The 19,273-nt window shown below is 58.8% G+C and overlaps 5 protein-coding genes across 5 annotated transcripts; 1 reads left to right on the forward strand and 4 right to left on the reverse strand.

The window, feature by feature from the left end:
• Positions 1-59: 59 nt before the first annotated feature.
• LOC110471881 (uncharacterized) lies at positions 60-6,120 on the reverse strand. Its single transcript, XM_021532933.3, has 5 exons — positions 5,943-6,120; positions 5,523-5,626; positions 1,721-4,594; positions 1,178-1,386; positions 60-718 (listed from the first exon to the last, which is right to left on the reverse strand). The coding sequence occupies exons 1-5, from the start codon at positions 6,118-6,120 to the stop codon at positions 649-651; spliced, it is 3,435 nt and encodes a 1,144-aa protein (XP_021388608.2). The 3' UTR covers positions 60-648.
• Positions 6,121-6,866: 746 nt separating this feature from the next.
• On the reverse strand, positions 6,867-9,937 carry IFI35 (interferon induced protein 35). Its single transcript, XM_021532841.2, has 9 exons — positions 9,777-9,937; positions 9,630-9,701; positions 9,223-9,375; positions 8,787-8,894; positions 8,355-8,499; positions 8,013-8,143; positions 7,660-7,849; positions 7,282-7,388; positions 6,867-7,160 (listed from the first exon to the last, which is right to left on the reverse strand). Exons 1-9 carry the CDS (start codon positions 9,789-9,791, stop codon positions 6,969-6,971), a joined length of 1,113 nt encoding a protein of 370 aa, XP_021388516.2. The 5' UTR covers positions 9,792-9,937; the 3' UTR covers positions 6,867-6,968.
• Positions 9,938-10,533: 596 nt separating this feature from the next.
• On the reverse strand, positions 10,534-12,525 carry RPL27 (ribosomal protein L27). Its single transcript, XM_021532855.3, has 5 exons — positions 12,474-12,525; positions 12,288-12,370; positions 11,968-12,137; positions 11,317-11,427; positions 10,534-10,624 (listed from the first exon to the last, which is right to left on the reverse strand). The coding sequence occupies exons 2-5, from the start codon at positions 12,366-12,368 to the stop codon at positions 10,576-10,578; spliced, it is 411 nt and encodes a 136-aa protein (XP_021388530.1). The 5' UTR covers positions 12,369-12,370; positions 12,474-12,525; the 3' UTR covers positions 10,534-10,575.
• A 307-nt stretch (positions 12,526-12,832) lies between these two features.
• Positions 12,833-16,782, reverse strand: RUNDC1 (RUN domain containing 1). Its single transcript, XM_021532835.2, has 5 exons — positions 16,401-16,782; positions 15,695-15,853; positions 15,233-15,431; positions 14,875-14,964; positions 12,833-14,338 (listed from the first exon to the last, which is right to left on the reverse strand). Exons 1-5 carry the CDS (start codon positions 16,728-16,730, stop codon positions 13,473-13,475), a joined length of 1,644 nt encoding a protein of 547 aa, XP_021388510.2. The 5' UTR covers positions 16,731-16,782; the 3' UTR covers positions 12,833-13,472.
• A 99-nt stretch (positions 16,783-16,881) lies between these two features.
• On the forward strand, positions 16,882-19,139 carry PTGES3L (prostaglandin E synthase 3 like). Its single transcript, XM_021532854.2, has 7 exons — positions 16,882-16,990; positions 17,387-17,500; positions 17,636-17,702; positions 17,988-18,086; positions 18,450-18,539; positions 18,644-18,697; positions 18,918-19,139. Exons 1-7 carry the CDS (start codon positions 16,920-16,922, stop codon positions 18,924-18,926), a joined length of 504 nt encoding a protein of 167 aa, XP_021388529.2. The 5' UTR covers positions 16,882-16,919; the 3' UTR covers positions 18,927-19,139.
• The last annotated feature ends 134 nt before the right edge of the window (positions 19,140-19,273 follow it).

Raw genomic sequence — 19,273 nt, forward strand, 5'->3', positions numbered from 1 at the left:
TATTTGGGTGTATCAGTAGCCAGGTGGGGACTGAAGGCATGAACAGCCACTGTCAAACGTAAGAATAAATCCTGTTTATTGTCAGCATAGAGACTGTCCCTGGGAGCCAACTGCTGTGGGTGCTGAAAGCTGTTAATGTTCTTCTCAAGAGAGCACCAGGTCACCTGCTGGCCTCAGAGCAGGTGCTGGAGCATGGGGCTGTCTGCTGGGGCCTGAGCTGTCAGTGTGAAGAGCTTACAGTAAAGACAGTTCATCTCTGACCCCAGCCCTGGCAGCAGCTGAGCTGGAACCTCTCTGTAGTGGCAGGAGGTGGAAGTGACTTCCAGAAGCTGGGGCTGGACTAGGTGTAGACTCCTGCCCAGGTTTGTGTCTGCTACTGAAAGCCAAAGGGGGCTCAGTTCTGTGATTTCAGGACATGCATCCAAGAGGAGCTGGAGTTTCTGGGAAGCACGGATCCATGCTGAAGCCTGCATGGGGCAGGGACGGAGGTGCTGCTCTTTGCCAATGTGCAGAGTTCTGGAAACGTGGGGAAAGCAGGAGCTCCTTTGACAAACACCTGCTTTTTCCTGAGCTGTCTCTGTTAATCTGCAGTTTTCTCAGCAGGAGAAGAAGGCAAAGGGGAAGGCACAGGCTGTGGCTGTGAGAGAATCACACAAGGCCCAGTTTATTGAGAACTGTGCCAACCTCACAGAGGTACTGGCCATCCGGGTAGCCATTCCTGTGGGGCAGAGAGGAAGCACTGTAAATCCTGCTGATGTGGGAAGCAGCCTTTTCTTTTTGTCCCACCCTGTCAGCAGGGGCTGAGAGGGGAAGTCCTGTTTCTGGGGTGTCCTGCTGCCTGCAGGCACGGCTCATACCCAGCCAGCACTGGCATGGGAAAGGCTGTAAGTGAACAGGGGCCACAGTTCTTGTCCATGGGGAATTACAGGTTTCCACACCACTTATGGATGTGGGATGGGCAGGGGCTTTTGCTCCAGCTGGAGAGTGCCAGGGCTGGTCTGCCATGCCATAGCTGCCCTGCAAGCTGAAGCAAAGAAAAGCACCAACTCTGCCACTGTGGGAGAGTGGAAGACCCATCCCTGCCAGGATTTGTAGAGCCGGAACCTATGGTTCTCCTCCTCCCATTGCTAAAAAACCCATAACCATACCCAGAAGCTTAGAATGAGCTGGGCCATACCTGGCTTTGCCTCCATCACAGGAGGTTTTGTGGGGGATAGGGCCCCATGTTACTCTTTCCTCTCCATTGCAGGACTTGATCTGGAATGTCAGCCCACATTCAAATGCTTTCTTCAGCAGCTTTGCTGTCTTCAGCCCTTCCTTGTTATGAGGCAGGAAGGCACAAAAATTCCCCCCTTTGTAAGGGTGTCCTGGGCGAGGGTGCCCAACCTTAGAACAGGAATAAGATATTTTAAACAATGGCTGGAGTGCTTTGTCTCTGAGGGGATTTCTAAGGTTTGTCTAGCTTGAAAACTACACTGATGACCATGATCCCCATGGGCTGATAGTCACTGTCAACTAAAACCAGGTCACACATGCTCTTGAGAAGCAGGAAGCTGCTCCAAATCCTGCTGTGGAGCTTTTTGCCTTTCATAGGTTAATATCTCTGCTGCTTTGCCTGTGGGGCAGGGAGCTGTGGCTGCTCTTTTTCCCGCAACCATCCTGACAGATATCTCCCCGTGTGGGCTGCAGTGGGATGGGGAAGCTCTGTGGTGGTACCTACCTCCTGCACGCCATCAGGGATGCTGTAAGCAAGCTGAAGTGTTGGGTCCTGAGAGTATCCAGGCAGGCTCTGAGACAGGGAGGAGATCTTCAGTGTCCCCAGGATTTTGCAGCTTGCAGCAGCTGAGGAGGATCCACAGCAAGCTGGCTGCATACTGTCTGCTGCAAAACATGTCCTGCACAAGGTGTGACCACAGGAGCCCTGGCAGGTCACACCTGAGTCCTTGCAAGAATCACACTGGTCCAAAGGGATCATGCTGCTTTCCTGTCCAAGGCTTGGGTCTCCTCTCTGCTGTGATGGGAGGTCAGGCTCCTCCTGCTCATTGCTCCTGCCCCCTGGGAGCTGGGCCCTTCCCTGATCTGTGGGCTCTGCTGCAGGTGCCTGGTGGGCCACAGCTGGGGGTGGCTCAGCAGCCACGGCCCTGGATAGCCAGGTGGGCAGAGAGTGAGGAGCTTCATCAGCTGCAGGGACTGGACAGTGCTGCTGTCCCATTGCTTCATTGTGGCCTCCTCTGCTCTTGTCTCTTGCAAACTGGAATCTGTCTGGCAAGAGTTGTTTTAGCCGGGTGCTGTCAGGCTCCCCCAGAGACAGTTTTGTCTTCCGCTGTTCCTGGAACTCCCTCAGGCCAGGAGAACTTGGCTTATCCCATGCACCAAGGCTCAGAAGGCTGCTTCCTCCTCTCCCAGACCCAGAATCAATATAGCCCCTGGCCTCCTCCTGCCCCCAAGCCTGCTGGAACCTCCAAGGTTTGGGGGACCTCTTTTCCTCTGCCTCTGGCAACCAGGAAACCCGGAGCACACATTTAGAGTCTACTTTATCAATGTTCAGGTGCTGTAGGGAATTCAGGCTGCCAGGAAGGGCTGCCTCCAGCAATGGGTCTTGGCTTCTGATTGGCTGGATGACACTTGATTTCCCTGTACTCTCTGGTTCAGGAAACATGGCTAAAGATTTCATGGCACAGAGCCTCCTAGAAGAAAACATGTGGAAGGCCTCAGCCACTCCTGGAAGCATCTCCTTGGGGCAGGCAAGATAGAGCTTGTACTTGTCTTTGCTGAGTCCAACCTGGAAGGATTTTCCTCGCAAAAGGCTGCACAGTTCACTCAGGTCACTGTCATCTGGACCACTGACAGCAAGCTCTGAGTAGCTCACACTCTGACACACCAAGTCAGGGCACTTCTGCACAAGATCTTCCATCTTCCATTTAGCCTGGAGCAGCCTTCTCCTGTCTTCTGCCTGCAGCGTCAGCACTGTGTAGTCCCCAGCGTGGCGCTCCAAGATGTGCACTCCTCCAGCCCTGCACAGCTCATCAATAGTGGCATGGCAGACATCTTTCAGGTAAAACCACTGCAGAGTGTCCAGGCTTATCTCCTCACTCACCCTGCTGCTGATGTCTCCAGAGTTGTTGCTTTCCTTTGACCTTGGTAGGGTGAAGCTGTTGGACCGTCGCAGCACAGACCTGGATGCAGAGGGTTTGCAGCCTAAAACAAAAGAGGTCCATGTCACATCACAGTTGCTGTTGATGCCAGCGAAGGAGTCGTACCCAATGGGACCTGAGCCTTTAGAGTACTCAGGATGCTGAAAAGTGCTGTTCGCTTTGCTTTCAACGGGCAACTGCACCTTTTCTCTTGTGAGTCCGGCACCTCCTTCCACATGGCCCCTTTCTCTGTGGTCGTTCTGCTGAGGCTCTGCTGCTGACCCCAGAACTTTATCTGTCACACGGCTGGGAGGCCGATACTGCTGGGTCCGTGCCCTTGGGTCACTCTGACCAGGAGCATCTATCTCTGATGAATGCTTCCCAGAAAGCTGCACCTGTCCCACTGGTGGAGAGTCCTGATTCATCAGGAGGCCCTGGCCAGCCTGAGACCTGTCATCTTTCAGGGTGCTGAAGTTGGCAGCTAGCTTGAACTCACCTTTCTGCTCCGGTCTGCTTGAGCTAAGCCTTGTGGATGAAGTATGCACAGGAGCTTTGGCCAGGTGTAGTGCATGTTCTGTGGTGCCAGAGGGCTGGGAGCTGCTCAGCATGTCAACCGTGTGTGCAGCACCTCTCCTGGTGACAGAATCCTCAAGGAACTGCTTGGCCTTGGACACATCAACACGATTTCCAACAAGATAAAGCTGCTTCACATCCTCGTCACAGAGCAGCTGGGGATACAGCTTCTGCAGCTCACACGTCAGAGCCCTGAGTGCCTGGCTGTCCATTCCCAGCCCTTCCTTAGCAATCTTCTCCTTGCACAGGCTCGCCTCCAGCTGCTGGTAGAGCTGCTGCAGGGCCAGGCGGGCCTGTCGCAGTGCATCCATGTCCCCAGGCACGCCTCCGGATGGGTGGAGGTACAACACAGCAATGCCATCGCCACTGACATGCACCACATCCACGTGATGTTGGTGCAGCACACCCTGGTACTCAGCAGCACAGAACCTCTGCATGTACAAGTAAATGTCCGAGTCCACTGCTAGGGAACAGTCCTCCAGCTTCCCCAAAGCTTCCACAGCTTTCCCACTCACTGGGCTCTGAGATGATGGGGCTTTAGCTGCCATTTCATGCACCTGGTCGCAGTCTGGCAGCTTTGCTGCCTCTTGTACTGACTCAGTGGAGTCAGGAACTTGCTGCTGATCATGCATTCCCACCTTTTTGGCCTCACAGCTGGAAGCTGGCAGGAGGATCTGGCCAGTGGCATCTCTCTTGAGGTTCAGGCTGCCCAGCAGGTCTCTGCTGAAGGTCTGCAGTTCAGTGAATGGTCCCTGGACTATGCACTGCATATTCTGTGAGTCGAAGCTGAAGTGTATATTGCTGTAGCCTTTGTGCAAGTCCTTCAGGAGGGTTTTGCCAGTGGGTAGTTTGCCATAGTCAATTGTCATGTTCACATGTGTGAAGATCTGCAAGTAGATAGCAAGGGAGTGAGAGAGCAAGGACCAAAATCAACTCCTTTTAAAGGCACAGAAGGCAAGTAGCCCCTGCATCACTGTGACAGAAGAGATGACACATTCTTCCACCCCTCTCCCTCAGCACCCTGCTTTCAAGAGAGATGGACCCTGACACAGACAGGGCCAAAAAACCCAGACTAAGCAACTCATTGACCTTGTGCACTTGTCAAAAGCTTTCTGCAAACAAGGACTCAGAGGGTGAAATTGCACAGAGACAGGGTCACATTTCTACACTGAGAGCTCTTCAAAAAGCCCAGACCCAAGAAATCCACTATTGTTTCTGCATCTGAAATGCAGTTGCTCTCTTGCCTTTGCAGACCTTCAGCTCCAGTTCTTCAAGCAGTTTTGGCACCACAGGCTTGCAAAAAGGTCTGCAAGGCCAGGCTAATTCCCATGCCCTTGTTTTTGGGACTCAGACATGAAAACATGGCACATGGCTACAGTCACGGTCTCTTGAGACTGCAGGAAGAGGCAAGAACTCTCCTGTGCTCCCTAGACACCAGCATGTCTGTATGCTAAGCTTTCCTGAGAAGGAAAGAGGAACAATACACTGTAAGTCCAGCTGATGACACGGCAGAGGCATTAACAGGATCCCCCATGTGGCACCAGATGGACTGGGGAAAAGTGCCTGTTCTCTTCCAGCCTGACTACCCTCCATTTGACAGGCACAAATGCCAGATGACTGAGCTGCACAGCCTGCCTGCCTGTCCCTGTGCTATTAGCACAGCAAAAAAAAAAAAAAATCTTCATTTGAATATGAATGAAAACAGATTTAAGTGTAATTAAGATGAAAGGCAAGAGTAAGGGCCCCCTTCTCAAGCTGTCTGCCAGGCAGAGAGTCTGTGTGGGAGCAGCTGGGGCTGCCACGTCCCCTCAGTACCTCATTGGGGCTCAGCTCTGCAGCGTGTGGTGTCACCTCCAGCGGGTACCGTGTCTTTCCGATTGCCAGCACGTGGTTTTTCACCTTCAGGATCCTCTGGGCCACTGGTGGGAAAAGCCACCCGGACTCATGTTAGCCCAGCCAAGGGACAGCAGTGGGGCCAGGGACAGTGGGACAGGGGATGGTGGGGCTGGGGACAGCAGGACAGGGGCACTAGGACAGAGGATGGTGGGACAAGGAAGAAAGGGCAGAGGATAGTGGGAGAGAGAAGAGTGGGACTGGGGATGGTGGGACAGGGGTAAGTGGGACAGGGAAGAGTGGGACTGGGGATGGTGGGACAGGGAACAGTGGGGCTGGAGACGGTGGGACAGGGAAGAGTGGGACTGGGGATGGTGGGGCAGGCCAGGCCCCCAGCGTTACCTTCCGGCGCCTCGAAGGTGATGAGGGCGCAGGGCAGGGAGCCGGGCAGCACCCGCACGCTGGCGATGTCCCCGCCGCCGTTGCGGGAGCGCAGGAAGTGAATGGTCAGCTTGTCGGCCGCCCTGTCGGGAGGCAGCTCGGCGGGGAAGCCCTGCACCCGCACCGTGCGGCCCGCCATGCCCGCGGCGGCGGCTGCCGGGCCCCGCCGCACCGGGACCGGGCCCTCGTGCCCGCTCCCACCGCGGCTCTGCGGCCTCGGCTCCGCGCCGGGCCCGCCGCCACGAGGAAACGAAAGCGAAAACGGAGCTGCCCCGCCCGGGCCCGCGGGAGGCGCGGCCCGGCCCCTCAGAGCTCGGCCCGGCCCCTCAGAGCTCGGCCCGGCCCGGTGCGGCCCCTCGGAGCTCGGCCCGGCCCCTCGGAGCTCGGCCCGGCCCGGCCCGGCCCCTCGGAGCTCGGTCCAGCCCCTCGGAGCTCGGCCCGGCCCGGCCCGGCCCCTCGGAGCTCGGCCCGGCCCCTCGGAGCTCGGCCCGGCCCCTCGGAGCTCGGCCCGGCCCCTCGGAGCTCGGCCCGGCCCCTCGGAGCTCGGCCCGGCCCCTCGGAGCTCGGCCCGGCCCCTCGGAGCTCGGCCCGGCCCCTCGGAGCTCGGCCCGGCCCCTCGGAGCTCGGCCCGGCCCCTCGGAGCTCGGCCCGGCCCCTCGGAGCTCGGCCCGGCCCCTCGGAGCTCGGCCCGGCCCCTCGGAGCTCGGCCCGGCCCCTCGGAGCTCGGCCCGGCCCCTCGGAGCTCGGCCCGGCCCCTCGGAGCTCGGCCCGGCCCCTCGGAGCTCGGCCCGGCCCCTCGGAGCTCGGCCCGGCCCCTCGGAGCTCGGCCCGGCCCCTCGGAGCTCGGCCCGGCTCGCCCCGGCCCCAACACAACAGACACTCTGGTGCTCCCAACAGACGCTTTAATTCCCCCCCTGCCCGCGGGTCAACGGACGCACGGAGCTCCTCAGCCCCGGCTGGCCAGGACTAGCCCGTAGCTGGCCAGGACTAGCCCGTGTCCTCCACGAACTCGGCCACCCCTGTCCGCCCCGCTGGGACGTAGGCGAGGGCATCCACCTCCCCGCCGCCGCGGCTGGCCTTCTGGAAGTGGATCTCCAGGGCGTCTCTCATGGACTCCTCACTCAGCACGTCGGGGATGCCCAGGAGCAGCACGGTCGTGGGGCAGCGGGAGGGCTGCAGCTGGGCAGAGCAGCGGGTGAGGTGCAGAGCAGCACAAGGAGAGGGGCTTCAGGAGCCCCCCAACCTGTGCTGCCTCAACCCAGGCTGGGAGGTGCTGCTTGCACAGGGTTCATGCCCTTACCTGCAGGTTAGAGATGTCTCCACTCATGCACGGTGATATTTTGATTTTGTATTTCCCTTTCCCAATGGGCATCTCGATATGTCCTCTTTCAATTAGCGGCTCTGCCACTGCATATGGAGAGGAAAGCCCTGAACTGCCCAGGTCCCAGGTAAGCTCCAGGGGAGGTTCTGTCCCTGGCATAGGCACCAAGGCTTGACGCAGCCAAGCTCACTGCTCAGCTCACCCACACAAGCACTCTGGAGGAGGCAGGACAGCCTGAGGCTCACTCTACCTTCCCTGTTTCTCAAACACAGCTTCATCTGCTCTCAGATTTCTCCCCAGAGCAGGTCAGGCTGCTCCACCCTTGCCCGCGACCCATGTTCAGCACACCCCCCGCACCTCCATCCTGTGTGAAGGTCAGCACCACCTGGCGAGAGTTCTCCAGGAACTCCCTGCTCTCCACCTCGCTGCCCCCATTCTTTGTCTTGCTGAAGAAGAGCTCCAGCTTGTCCAGCAGTGCTTCCTTGGAAATGTCCAGGTCGGGCAAGTCAGACACAAGGATGCTCCTCCTGCTGTGAGTCATCCTGATCTGTGGTGGCACCGGTCAGTCAGTGCCAGGGCAGGACTGGCCCCAGAGCTCGGGGGAGCAGTGCTGGGTGTGGCTGGTAGCAGTGCCCGGGTTAAGGCAGGCTCAGATGGGGTTCACAGCGTGCCCAGAGCAGCCCCATGGCATAGGGACCCACGGGCCCTACCTCCAGGGCAGATGGCAGCAGGATGTCCACTGGCACTGCCTGCACTCGCATTCTGCACTGGTCGAGCTCCTCCAGCTCCCCACAGCTCAGCTCCACCGTGTGCTCCCTCTTCTGTATGATCCTCTGGGCCACTGCGGGCAGAGAGAGCCCCGAGCACAGTGACTGCCCACTCCCAGCGTTTTCCAGGACAGGACACGGCACAGCAAAGGTGTCGGGCAGGTGGCACAGCCCCACACAAGGCAGGGAGGGGGGCAGTGCCAAACTGGCACAAGGAGGGAACACAGGACAGGTCCCAAAATTATCAAGAACACATGGCTGGAGAAGTACTCTTCTCACACTTACCCTCTGCCTCCTCAAAGGTGATGAGAGCTGAGCCCCCTGGCACAGGGTAGTAGATCAAGGGGTTGAGCATCAGCTTGCTCATGTCCTCCTTGTTTGCTGTGAGTCCCTTAAAGATCATCTTCTTTTCTGGCAAGGCAGACAGCATCTAGGTGCAAGTACAGACAGGCCCTGAAGGAGACTGGACCCTGCACAGGGCATGTCCCTGCCAATCCACAGACTAGGAGAAAACTCGTGGCTCAAAATAACAGCTGGAAAACCTCAACAATCTCTCCTAGCTGTGCCTGAAAGCCCAAAGCCATGAGCAGAGCTCCTGGCCCTGGCAGAGGACCTGTGCCAGTCATCGCACAGTGCCCAGCTGCATTCACCTGCAGCTTCTCCAGCCAGGCTTGTGCCCTTGTCAGCAGACCCAAGTGCCCACACACACTCTGTTACCATCACAGGATCATTCCAAAAGGCCCTCTTCTTCAATTCTTCCAGTTTATTATTCAGAATCTCCTTCTCCTGCTTCAGTTTGTTGTTCTCCTCCTTTATTGCAGAAATCTGGCAGGAAGGAAAGAAGGAAATAGTGGGAAGTAGGGAACATCAGGACACAAGGGGCTGCAGTACACTTCTGTTCTGAGCACAGCACTGTTCTTGGGCACACAGCTCCAGCCCATTCTCCCTTTCTTGACTGTCTGCAGCTCTGCCCTGGCTCCTCTCCTTTGAGGACAGCCCTCCCCTCGCTGCAGCACTGTCTCACTTCTCGGCACAGGCCTTACATTTCCCATTAAATCTCCACTGGATCTCAAGCAAGTGATCTCAGAGCAGTGACCTGCATAATGCAGCCCCTGCCACTCTTCCAAATCTAAGACATCTACTGAACACTGACCTGCTGGGCTCTTTCTTCATCTCCATCTAAAGACAATTGTTGCTCAAAAATATTATTAAGTTCTTCTTTATTCATCTCTTGTGTCCTTTGCTCTGCAGCTTCCTTGGCCATTTGTAGCTTTGCATGGTCTTGCTCCAGAACACTGTAAAGCTCCTGTGAGAAGCACCATCAAACAGCAAGGCCCTAAGGACATTCATCACCCCCACCAGCCACCCAGCCCCCGCACAGGCTGTGCCTGTGGGAATGAGCCTGGACCCCAGAACAGGCTCTCCTCTCCATGGGATTACTCCTCTCTGCCGCCTCTGACTCCTAGAGAAGACACTCGAGCTCCTGGCTAGGGCTGACCGGGGGAGCCCGGCCAGCGGGGATGCGGCCGGCCAACGCCTCTCGGGCACAGCCGGACCCACCTTGTACCGCTCGATCTCCTGCCGGAGCTGCTCGGGGCTCTCCGAGCCGTCGTCCTGCAGCCGGACGAACTCCTAAAGACAAGGAGGGGTCTCAGCCGCGCTGGCCGCGCCCCGCCCGCCGCTCCCCGTGGCTCGGCTCTTCCTCACCTCCTCCGAATCCATCCCCGCGGCGCTGGCGGCAGCACGGCCCGGAGCCCCGGTCCCGCGGGGAGCCCCGTCCTGCCTAGCCCACCGGGACCGTGCTACCAGGAACGCCGGGCCCGCTCTCACCTTTCGCTTTCGTTTTCGGCAGCTCGCCCCGCCCCGGCCCCTCCGAGCGCAGCCCCGACCGCGGCCCGGGGGCGGTGGAAGGCCGGGCCCGCCCAGCCCCTCCGATACCTCCGTCGCCTCTCTTCCCCCATCCCCGCCCCGCCTAACTCGCCGTCCGTCAACACCCACCTGGCCAGCCAGGAACGGAACAGCTACTATAGAAATAAACTTGCGAACGGACCAACTACTTAATAAAGAAATAAACTCGACCCAGCCCCTGCTCCCCGAGTGGGCAGCAGCCAGGACCACCCTTTGGGAAGCTGAAATCCAACACCCAAATCAACTATTTGCCCTCCCTCTCACCCTTTTTTTTTTTCACAGGGATCACCCCAGTTTTGGGAATAAGAGATTCCTGCTGTGTCAGGAACATCAAGCACACTGCAGCTGCAGAAGGGAAGCACAGTCCTGGACACACCTGGAGCAGTCCCAGAGGTGACACCTGCACCCATGGCTCGGGCTGCACAAGGCTCCACAAATGTACTGACACTCACCTGGACTGCAATGGCTTTCTCAGCTCTTAGAGACACAGAGCAAGCATGACCACACCACAAAGGCCACTGCTTGTTTGTTAGATAACAACAACAAAAAAACCCCATGGTTTTTAATAAACATTTATTGATGGAACCTTGTTACACCCTTAGAATCGCAGCTTCTGGAAGAACCACTTATTCTTGCCAGTTTTGTACCTGAAAGAAACACACAGGTTACAGGATGTGTACCAGCAGGTAACAGCACCAAACCTGTACCTGAGCTGTCCCAGACAGACAGATTGTAGCACCTAACTCACCCAGAGGCAATACACCTGGTCTCTATGGCCTGGGCTACAACTAAATCCACTTTAAATATTGAAATTCCAAGGGAAGCAAGAGCCGTATTTCAAGATCCAGATTTCTCATGAAGGACACCTGCACTGTGGCAATTTCCACCCCAATGGACACAAGCACAGTACATGGACATCCCACTGGACACCTCGTGTGGCAGGGGGAGACGTCCTTGGAGAACAGCTCAGGGGCTGCCTGAGACTCTGTGTCCCACTGAGGCTACACAGCTCCTTCCTCTAAAGGAGCTTCTGAACAGAAAACCATAAAGAAAGAGCATACACCCAAGCACTCCCACACAAAGCATCAGCACTGCCCTGGCTCACCCAGCCCAGCGATAAAAGAAAGGATGAACTGGCAGCATCCTGTCAGATCATCCTGTGGCACGACGGTGCATACACACACACAGGTGAAAAGAACACCCTCAACAAACACACACACACAAAGAAGCCGGGGTAGAAGTGCCAACTTGGAAATGCACAGACTATAGCATAGTGACACCAACCTTTCATACTGGCTAAGAGCACCAACACCACTGAAGAGTCAAACTCCCAACTCACCTCTCCTCAAATTTCACCTTGGCTTCACGTCTTGCTTTGCGTTTCAGAGCAGGATCCCTGAACACGTCCTTATTGACCACTGTTTTGTCCAGGGGAATATCCACAGAATACCTGGGAGAGAGCAAAACAATTCAAAAGGGACATGGTACCTGGCACAGGGCTGATAACCAAGCAGAGCTAGGATCTGCCAAACACTCATTCTAGTGCTCAGTCAAGGAGTTACAGTTCGTAAAGTCTCCTCAGTTCAGGAATCACCAAACCAAGCAGTCTCAATCCAGCCTATATAGGAAACAGCCACATCCTTTCTGAGGGATATGCAGCTCTGTTCCATGTAGTGCCTGGGAGCTGCTCTGGGAGCTCTGAGGCACAGTGAGAAATGGCTCTGCCAGCTCCAGACCCTCACAGCTGTCCCAAACTGCTCACCGGCTGACACTCCCTGAGCATAGGGAATTCAGTGTGGCTAAAACAAGAGCCAGCTGCCTCATCCCAAAAGTTCATTAATATTTCCACTCAGCCTCAGACCACAACTCCATTTTTGCAAAGCCTGAGCCTCACATTTACTTACTACACTAATACCACGGCGTTAACAGCCTTGGTAACTCTCGGTTTTCAGCAGAGAACAGCCAAGACCCTGCCGGCAGCAGCACTCACCGGGTGGGCATCAGGTGGTTGTAGTTGTAAACCTTCACGAAGGACTTGATCTTGGACCTTTTAGCGATCTTTTTCTTGCCCATGGCAGCAGTCACCTTACGCGGGTAGCGGTCGATGCCGGCCACCAAGGCATGGCTGTACGGCCGGTCCGAGGTGCCATCGTCAATGTTCTGAAACAAACCGGCCGGGGCGGCGGTAGCACCGAGGAACCGCGGCGGCGGTAGCACCGAGGAACCGCGGCCCCGCGCCCGTACCTCCCCCCGGGCTCCCGCCCGCCCCGGCAGGACTGCGTGGCCCCGCCGGCCCAGCCCCACGCTCACCTTCACGATGACGGCCTTGCGCCCCGAGTAGCGGCCGGCCAGCACCAGCACCACCTTCCCCGGCTTCATGAACTTCCCCATCTCTGCGGAGACAGCAGCCGGCGGTCAGACCGTGCCCGCCACCCGCGCCCCGGCCGCCGCCCCCGCGGATGGCGGCGGATCCCGCGCCCGCTCGCCCGCACCCACCGAGGCTCCGCTGCGATGGCGCCGGGCCGGAAGGCAAAGGGAACGCCGCGCCCGGATTTTGTTCAGCCGCCCGACGTCACTTCCGCCGCGCCGCCGGCAGCTGCTGCCGGCACCGAGTCCGCCTCAGCCGCCCCCTCCCCGGGCACGGCGGTGCCGGTGTCCGCCTCAGCCACTCCCACCCCGGGCACGGCGGTGCCGAGTCCTCAGTCACCCCCGCCCCGGCGGTGCCGGTGCCCACCTCAGCCACCCCCTCCCCGGGCACGGTGGTGCCGGTGTCCGCCTCAGCCGCCCCCACCCCGCGCATGGTGGTGCACCACGTCAAAACCCCGGTAACGGACAGAGCACACAGGACAGCGGCGGGTTCAGCCCACAGAGTACAGCAGTATTTAATATACCCCGCGGGACACCGGGCTGCTCTGACCCCCCACAAAAGCCTGGAACAAGGAGCTGGGTCCCTTGGACAAAGTGCCCCGGCAGCCCAAGGGACACAGACTGCAGAGCTGCTGGAGGAGCCCCTGGGCACAGGCCCCCATCTTCTCCTACTGGGGAAGGTCAAGTCCCTTGTGAGTGAGCAGCCCCCGGTGACGGTGCCTCAACACCTGCCAGCTCCCTCCTCCATGAGGGATCGTGTGTGCAAGGTAGAGCAGAGACTGTGAGAGACAATCACAAAGGAGCTCAGCTGCACATCCCACGGGCCTTCCCACCTGCAGGCCCCGTGGTCAGGCCTCTGCCTCCTACCCCCGAACAGTCACTGGCCACTGGGCAGGGCAGTTTGGCCTGAGAGCAGCAGGGAGTGCGCAGGGCGAGGTGCTGCCCAACCTGCGGGCTCCAGCGGCTCTGCAGGGGCAGCATCAGACAATACACTGCCAACCTCATGACACCCTACAATTTCCCTAAAAGCAAATACCAAAGAGATGAACTTGGTCTTACAAAAGCCAGGCTTCTTGAGCCCAACAGCTGCCTGCTAGTGGAAAATGGATGAAGTACAATAAAAACACATCAAAACGCATCTTTGATGTTTTTCAGCTGCCGAACAGCCAGGTCCACCGGGAGGTTGAACTTCAAGTTGCTCAGGCGGCTGAGGAGGGTGAGCGCGCTTTCGAAGCCCGTGTTGGCCATGTAGCTCCAGGGCTGGTAGTGAGACTGAACCAGAGCTCCAGACTTGCAGATGAGGTTGAGCCACGAGACCAGGCGCTGCTCGTTGAGCGCCATGCACACCAGTGCCTTCAGCTCCGAGTCCGCGCTGCGCTTGAAGGGGCCGTGCTCCGTGAGCACCGTGTGGATGGCTGCCAGTAGGCTCTGCTTGGGGGTAGCAACCACTGCTCCTGTCACAGGCAAGGCGAAGGACTGGGACAGCTTGCGAGCTGGGGATTCCACGAAGGCTTGTCCATTTTTAGCATTGTAATACTTGACAAAGAGTTCCCAGGGGTGCATGGTCCGCGGTGAGGGTGTGAAGGCGGGAATCAAGCACGCGATGGGGGCCAACACCAGGCTCATGCCTGGGGAAGAGGCGTAGAGCCCGTGGGCCAGCAGGTCCCGCAGAGCGACCGTCAGCTCCCTGCGCACAGCCAGGGTCAGCTCGTCCCTGCCGCCCAGGGGAACGTCCTGCAGCTCAGAGGAGCAGATAACATGCTCTCCCTGCTGGTGTTTCAGGGCAAGCTGCCTCACCCGCTCCACCGACAACTCCAGTTTCTCTATTAAGGGGGAGAAGTCCTGGTTGTCTTGGTCCTTCTGCCAGAGGGTGCGAGGGATCTGGCCCGTGGCACAGCCAAACTGGCTGACAGCAAAGATCTGCAGCACGGCCAGCACACGGCGCATGAGCTGCAGGCCCGTTTCTTGCATCCTTCTGGCATCTTCTGGGTTCACTGACCAGGTTAGAAAAGAGAAAAACATATTCTCATTAGGGAGTCAACAACTCTGCTTGCTCATTCGCACAAAGGGAGAGCAAATATTTGAAAATCTCTTCAGGTTAGCATTCTGAGTAGCAGCAGATGCCTCATCATGCTACATTATTTTATTTCCAGCAGGTTCAAGGGATAAGTAGGGATGTCTCAGACTCTAAAGAACACTGGATGCCCCCCAGCTCACTGTACCAGCTCACAGAGCTCAGAGCTTGAAGAGCACAAATTACAGTGTGTTTTGCACCAAGTATCAGCAGTCTCTTCCTGACCCCCACTGAGGACAGAGCCCACCCTCCATGCCACATGCTCAAGCTCTGTGACTACTCTGAGGATCCCATGGAAGGAGGGTAAAGGAACAGGACACAGGCCTTCAGCAGAGGGAGTGCCAAAGCACAGAAACCAGCTGCCAGGAGAAAGCACACACTGACTGGTTCATGCTTATCAAAGCTCCAGGGAGGAGCTGGAGCTTTGCTGACAGTGCTGAGCCCAGCAGTGCTCACCTCTGCTCCCAGAAGGCTGGGTGCTGGGTTTGTAGGAGCCTCCACAGTCACAGTGGCCATCTTCTGCCTTTCCAGAGCTTCCAACTTCATCTACAAAAAGGATTTCACATCATTGTTTCACACTTGTGAATTTCAGCTGCATATCCCAAGTATTAAGTTCAACATTCCTCAGTCTCCTCCAGACCTCTTTTGTCACTCTATCAATACTTCTCCTCACCATCAGTTTAGAGAGATTTGTACTTTTCTGTGACCCAGAAGCTGTTCCTGCATCTCCTGACATCCGTGACCTTCCTCCTCATTACTATGTCAGGGAATTACAAATCAATTCAGTCTGCTCATTCAAAAACTCATCACTGACCTTGAATGAAGTTGATGAACATTTCGAGGTCCCTTATCTGGGTCTTCAGTTGTTCCACCAGCTGCTCCTTTACCCTGGCTGGATTCACAATCTGTGCTATGGCAGCATCCACCCGCTGCCGCAGTTCCTCTGGAGAGAGAGTTGCAAAGTCTTCACTCAAGTCCATGTCCAGCTTCTTTATCAACTCATTTATAATCATCTGCAGAACACAAGCGAGCAGTGAGATTTCATCATGTGGCACTGCTGCCTGGGAGCTTTAAGTACTCCCTTCCCAGAGGTTTCCTCAGAAACAGGATACGTTTGCTGCACAGAAATAACTGCAAAAGACACATGACAGGTTCACACGTGTAGACAAACTCCTGACACTCTATTATAGCTGCTGTTGAGAAATACGGACTGATGACAGTCTGTAAGACACTCACAAGGGCTAGGAAATACAGCAGGAGGATTTGTGAGCCTTACCCGTTGTCTTTCCATAACCACAGACTGTGGCAGAGAATCATAGCTGCCTTCTTGGTAAGCAAAGGTCTCTAGGTCATCCAGCTGTGTCTTGAGCTGCAGGATCAGCTCTCTCTGCTTCTCCTTCTGGACCTCAATTTGCTCCTGCTTCTCTCGCTCACCCTGAAAAAAAGTTACGAGTAAATAAAATTGAAGACTTATTGTCATACCTAAGCCACAGAGAACAGGATTATGACGTGAGGAGTATCTCCTGCAGCTCATGTACTCATGTACACTAGCCAGCACTGCAAACCAGTCTGAGAGAGAAATGTGAGCACCAAGCAGAGGTATCAGGTACATCACCTCATCTGACAAGGGAAGAGAAGCACCTCTCCAGACCGCTTGCACCCATGTCCTGTCCCACAAGCCCAGGATCCAGGAAGAAAGCAGCTAAATAACACGTACATATCACAGATCCTCTGAGTCAGCCGTGCTGTACCAGGGCGTGGAGCGGTGACACACCGCTCAGGGCTCCAGGGCACATCCCTGCGAGCTGGCTCCGAGTCACCAGGAGCCTGTGCACGTCTGGTGCTGAGCGCTGTGCAAACCCGAGCACCGAGGCGGTGCAGCCGCCGAGCCGCTCCCGGCAGCGGGACCGCAGCCGCTGCCGGGCTCCAGGCGGGGCTCAGCGCACACACCAACCTCGGGGCTATGCCCAGCAAAGGCTCACCGGGGCGGCGCCGAGGCCGTGGGGCAGCGGCGCGGGGCAGCCGCGGAAGGCGAAGTCCTCGAGGTCGCGGAGCAGGCGCTGCTGCTCGGCCGGGCCGGCGCGGGCCACCTGCCGCAGCCGGAACTGCACCTGGGCGAAGTGCGAGGCGAGCGCCAGCAGCGCCCCGTGCAGCCGCCGCCGCTCGGCCCGCAGCTGCGGCACCGACTCCGGCGACTCTCCCCCTGTGGCCGCCGCCTCTTCGTCCTCCTCGTCCTCGTCCTCTTCCGCCGACACGGCGCCCACCGGCGCCCAGCGCTCGCCGGGGCCCAGCGAGCCGCTCTCTCCGTCCATAGCCGCCGCTACCGGCGCCGCGGCGCCGCCGCCATCTTGGCGCTGCGGGGCGGGAGCGGGCGGGGCCACGGGCGGGGCCAGCGCGCCCCCTCGCGGCGCGGCCGCGGCCCCGGGGCCGCGCACCGGGGGCGGAGGCGGTGCCGGGGCCGCGGGTTGGCTGCCCCGGGCCCGGCCCGGCCCGGCCCGGCCATGCCTGCCCTGCCCTGCCCGCGCCCCCCGCCCGAAATAGCGCGGGGCGGGGTCGGCACCGCCATGGCGAGGTGAGCACGGCCGGACGGGACAGGCGGCGCACGGAACCCATGCACGGTGCACGGTGCCCGGCAAAGGCACCGCCCGACAGGAGCCTCCGACCTGGAGCAGCGGGGAGCGGCGCCGGGCCAGGCAGAGGGGAGCGGACACAGGCCGGCCGAGCCCCTCCGCCTGCCCGGCCGGGGCTGTGCGGGACGGCAGAGGAGAGTCACGGGCCAGGGTCCGCTACCCACCGGCCGGTCGGCACCCGCCCGGCTCCCACTGCCCGTCCCGGGGCTCGGCCCAGCCCGTGTCCGGAGCCCCTTCCTCGCCCCTGGCCCCCTGCCCTGGGCGAGCACTGCAGGGCACCGGGAAATGCCCGCTGCTGGTAGCCGCTGCTGATAGCCGCTGCTCTGCTCTGCCCCAAGGCAACCCGCAAAGACGCTGTGGTACGACCGGCCGCGGTACGTGTACCTGGAGTTCTGTGTCGAGGACAGCACGGACGTGAAGGTCGTCATCGAGGACCACCGGCTGGTGTTCAGGTGAGCTGCCGCTGCCCTGCCGACCGACACGGCTCTGCTCTGGGGGTAGTTCAGAGGACGGGGAGGACTCTGAGAGACGAGAGCACGCATAGCCTCAGCTCCCTCCTGAGCTTGGTTGTTGTGATATTTTGGCAGTTGCAAAAATGCAGACGGTGTGGAGTTCTACAATGAGATCAACCTGTATGCCAGAGTCAACTCCAAGGTGAGGTTTCCCGCCAACAAACTGTTCTCTGACAGCCTGTCAGGCTCAGAGCCAATCTGTGCAGTCTTGAGCAATACTGCTTAACACTGAATGCTGCCCATCCTGACAGTGTCAGTGGGGTGAGCCTGAGAGCCCTAGCCCTGGAGCTGATACTCACACTGCTGCCTTGGCCAGAAACAACCTGTCTCTGTGGTTCTGTGACCCCACAGCCTGAACAGGGCTGAGCTTTAATCCTGTGCAGAGAGGAGCCCAGCAGACACTGAGGCACCCCTGATCTCATTGCAGGACTCACGGGAGAAGCGCTCTGACCGCTCCATTACATGCTTTATGAGGAAGTGGAAGGAGAAAGTGGCCTGGCCACGCATCACCAAGGAGAACATCAAGGTGTGTGTGGTGCCTGGTGCCTCAGTGCTTGTGCTATCCCCACTCAGCACCTCATGGTTGGTAGGAACCAACCTGCCCCCAGGATAGACACAGAGGCCCCCACAGGGGACTTAAGACAGAGCTCCCAAAAAGCCATATCTGATAAATCACCATTAGTCCACAGACTTCTGCCCTCCAGGAAGGACGTGGCACCCCTTTTCCTTGACATACTCAGGATCAGCATCAGTGCCTGCAGGAAAAGGGATCCTGCTTCCTGCCCCTCTCAATCAGACAAGGCTTCTTGCCTGTGCAGGAGCTGCCCCCGGGCTGCAGGTCCCTGTAGTGCTGCTCTCCCTGCTCAGGGGATGCTCTCTGTGTCCACAGCCAGCCTGGCTCTCCGTGGACTTTGACAACTGGCGAGACTGGGAAGGGGACGAGGAGGTGGAGAGGGCCATGGTGGAACAGTATGCAGAGGTGAGCTGGGCCACCAGCCTCATGATCGTGGGACACATCGCATGGGTGTGTGGGATGGGGGGACGCCGGGTATTTGGGGATCCAGACGTTTGTTTCCCATCCAGATGCTGGAGAAGGTGACAGAAAAGGGTCCCCCGCCAGCCATGGATGACCTGGATGTAAGTACCACCTGCCAGCTGCTTCCTGATGCCCTGCCGAGCAAAACCTCAGCCTCAGCCTCCCGCCGGCTCCGGGGCACCGGCAGCTGCACCCCTCGGCAGCCTGTCCTGGAGGCAGCGTGGAAACGCTCCCCGGGACAACTGGCTGGCGCCACCCGCTGCCACCGGGGCTGGCCCGGTCTCGGCCCAGTCCCTGGCACCTCGCTCCTCCCTTCCGCAGGACGACTGATGCCCAGGCCCCTGGGGACGCCGCAGGAGGCCAGCCGGTGCACCGGCAGCACGCACCGGGAGCAGCGCGGGCAGGCTTCTCCGAGGAAGCGGAGCCGCCTCCGCTCCTCCGTCGCCGCGGGCAGCGCTCCCGGCCCTGGGCGGCGGACGCGGTCCGGTCTCCCGTAGCCGGTTACCCTGACGGGGCACGGGGCAATAAACGTGAACCGTCGCAGCCGTGTGCCGTGCGCTCGGGCCGCCGCCGCGCCGGGCACCGGGAGCCGCTCACCCGCACGGGCCCCGGCAGCGCGCGCCGCCGGCGGGAGCGCGCGCGCGCCACCGAGCAGGCCCCGCCCGCTCGCGGCACGG

The sequence above is a fragment of the Lonchura striata genome, chromosome 25, assembly GCF_046129695.1.
Source record: "Lonchura striata isolate bLonStr1 chromosome 25, bLonStr1.mat, whole genome shotgun sequence".
Lineage (NCBI taxonomy): Eukaryota > Metazoa > Chordata > Aves > Passeriformes > Estrildidae > Lonchura > Lonchura striata.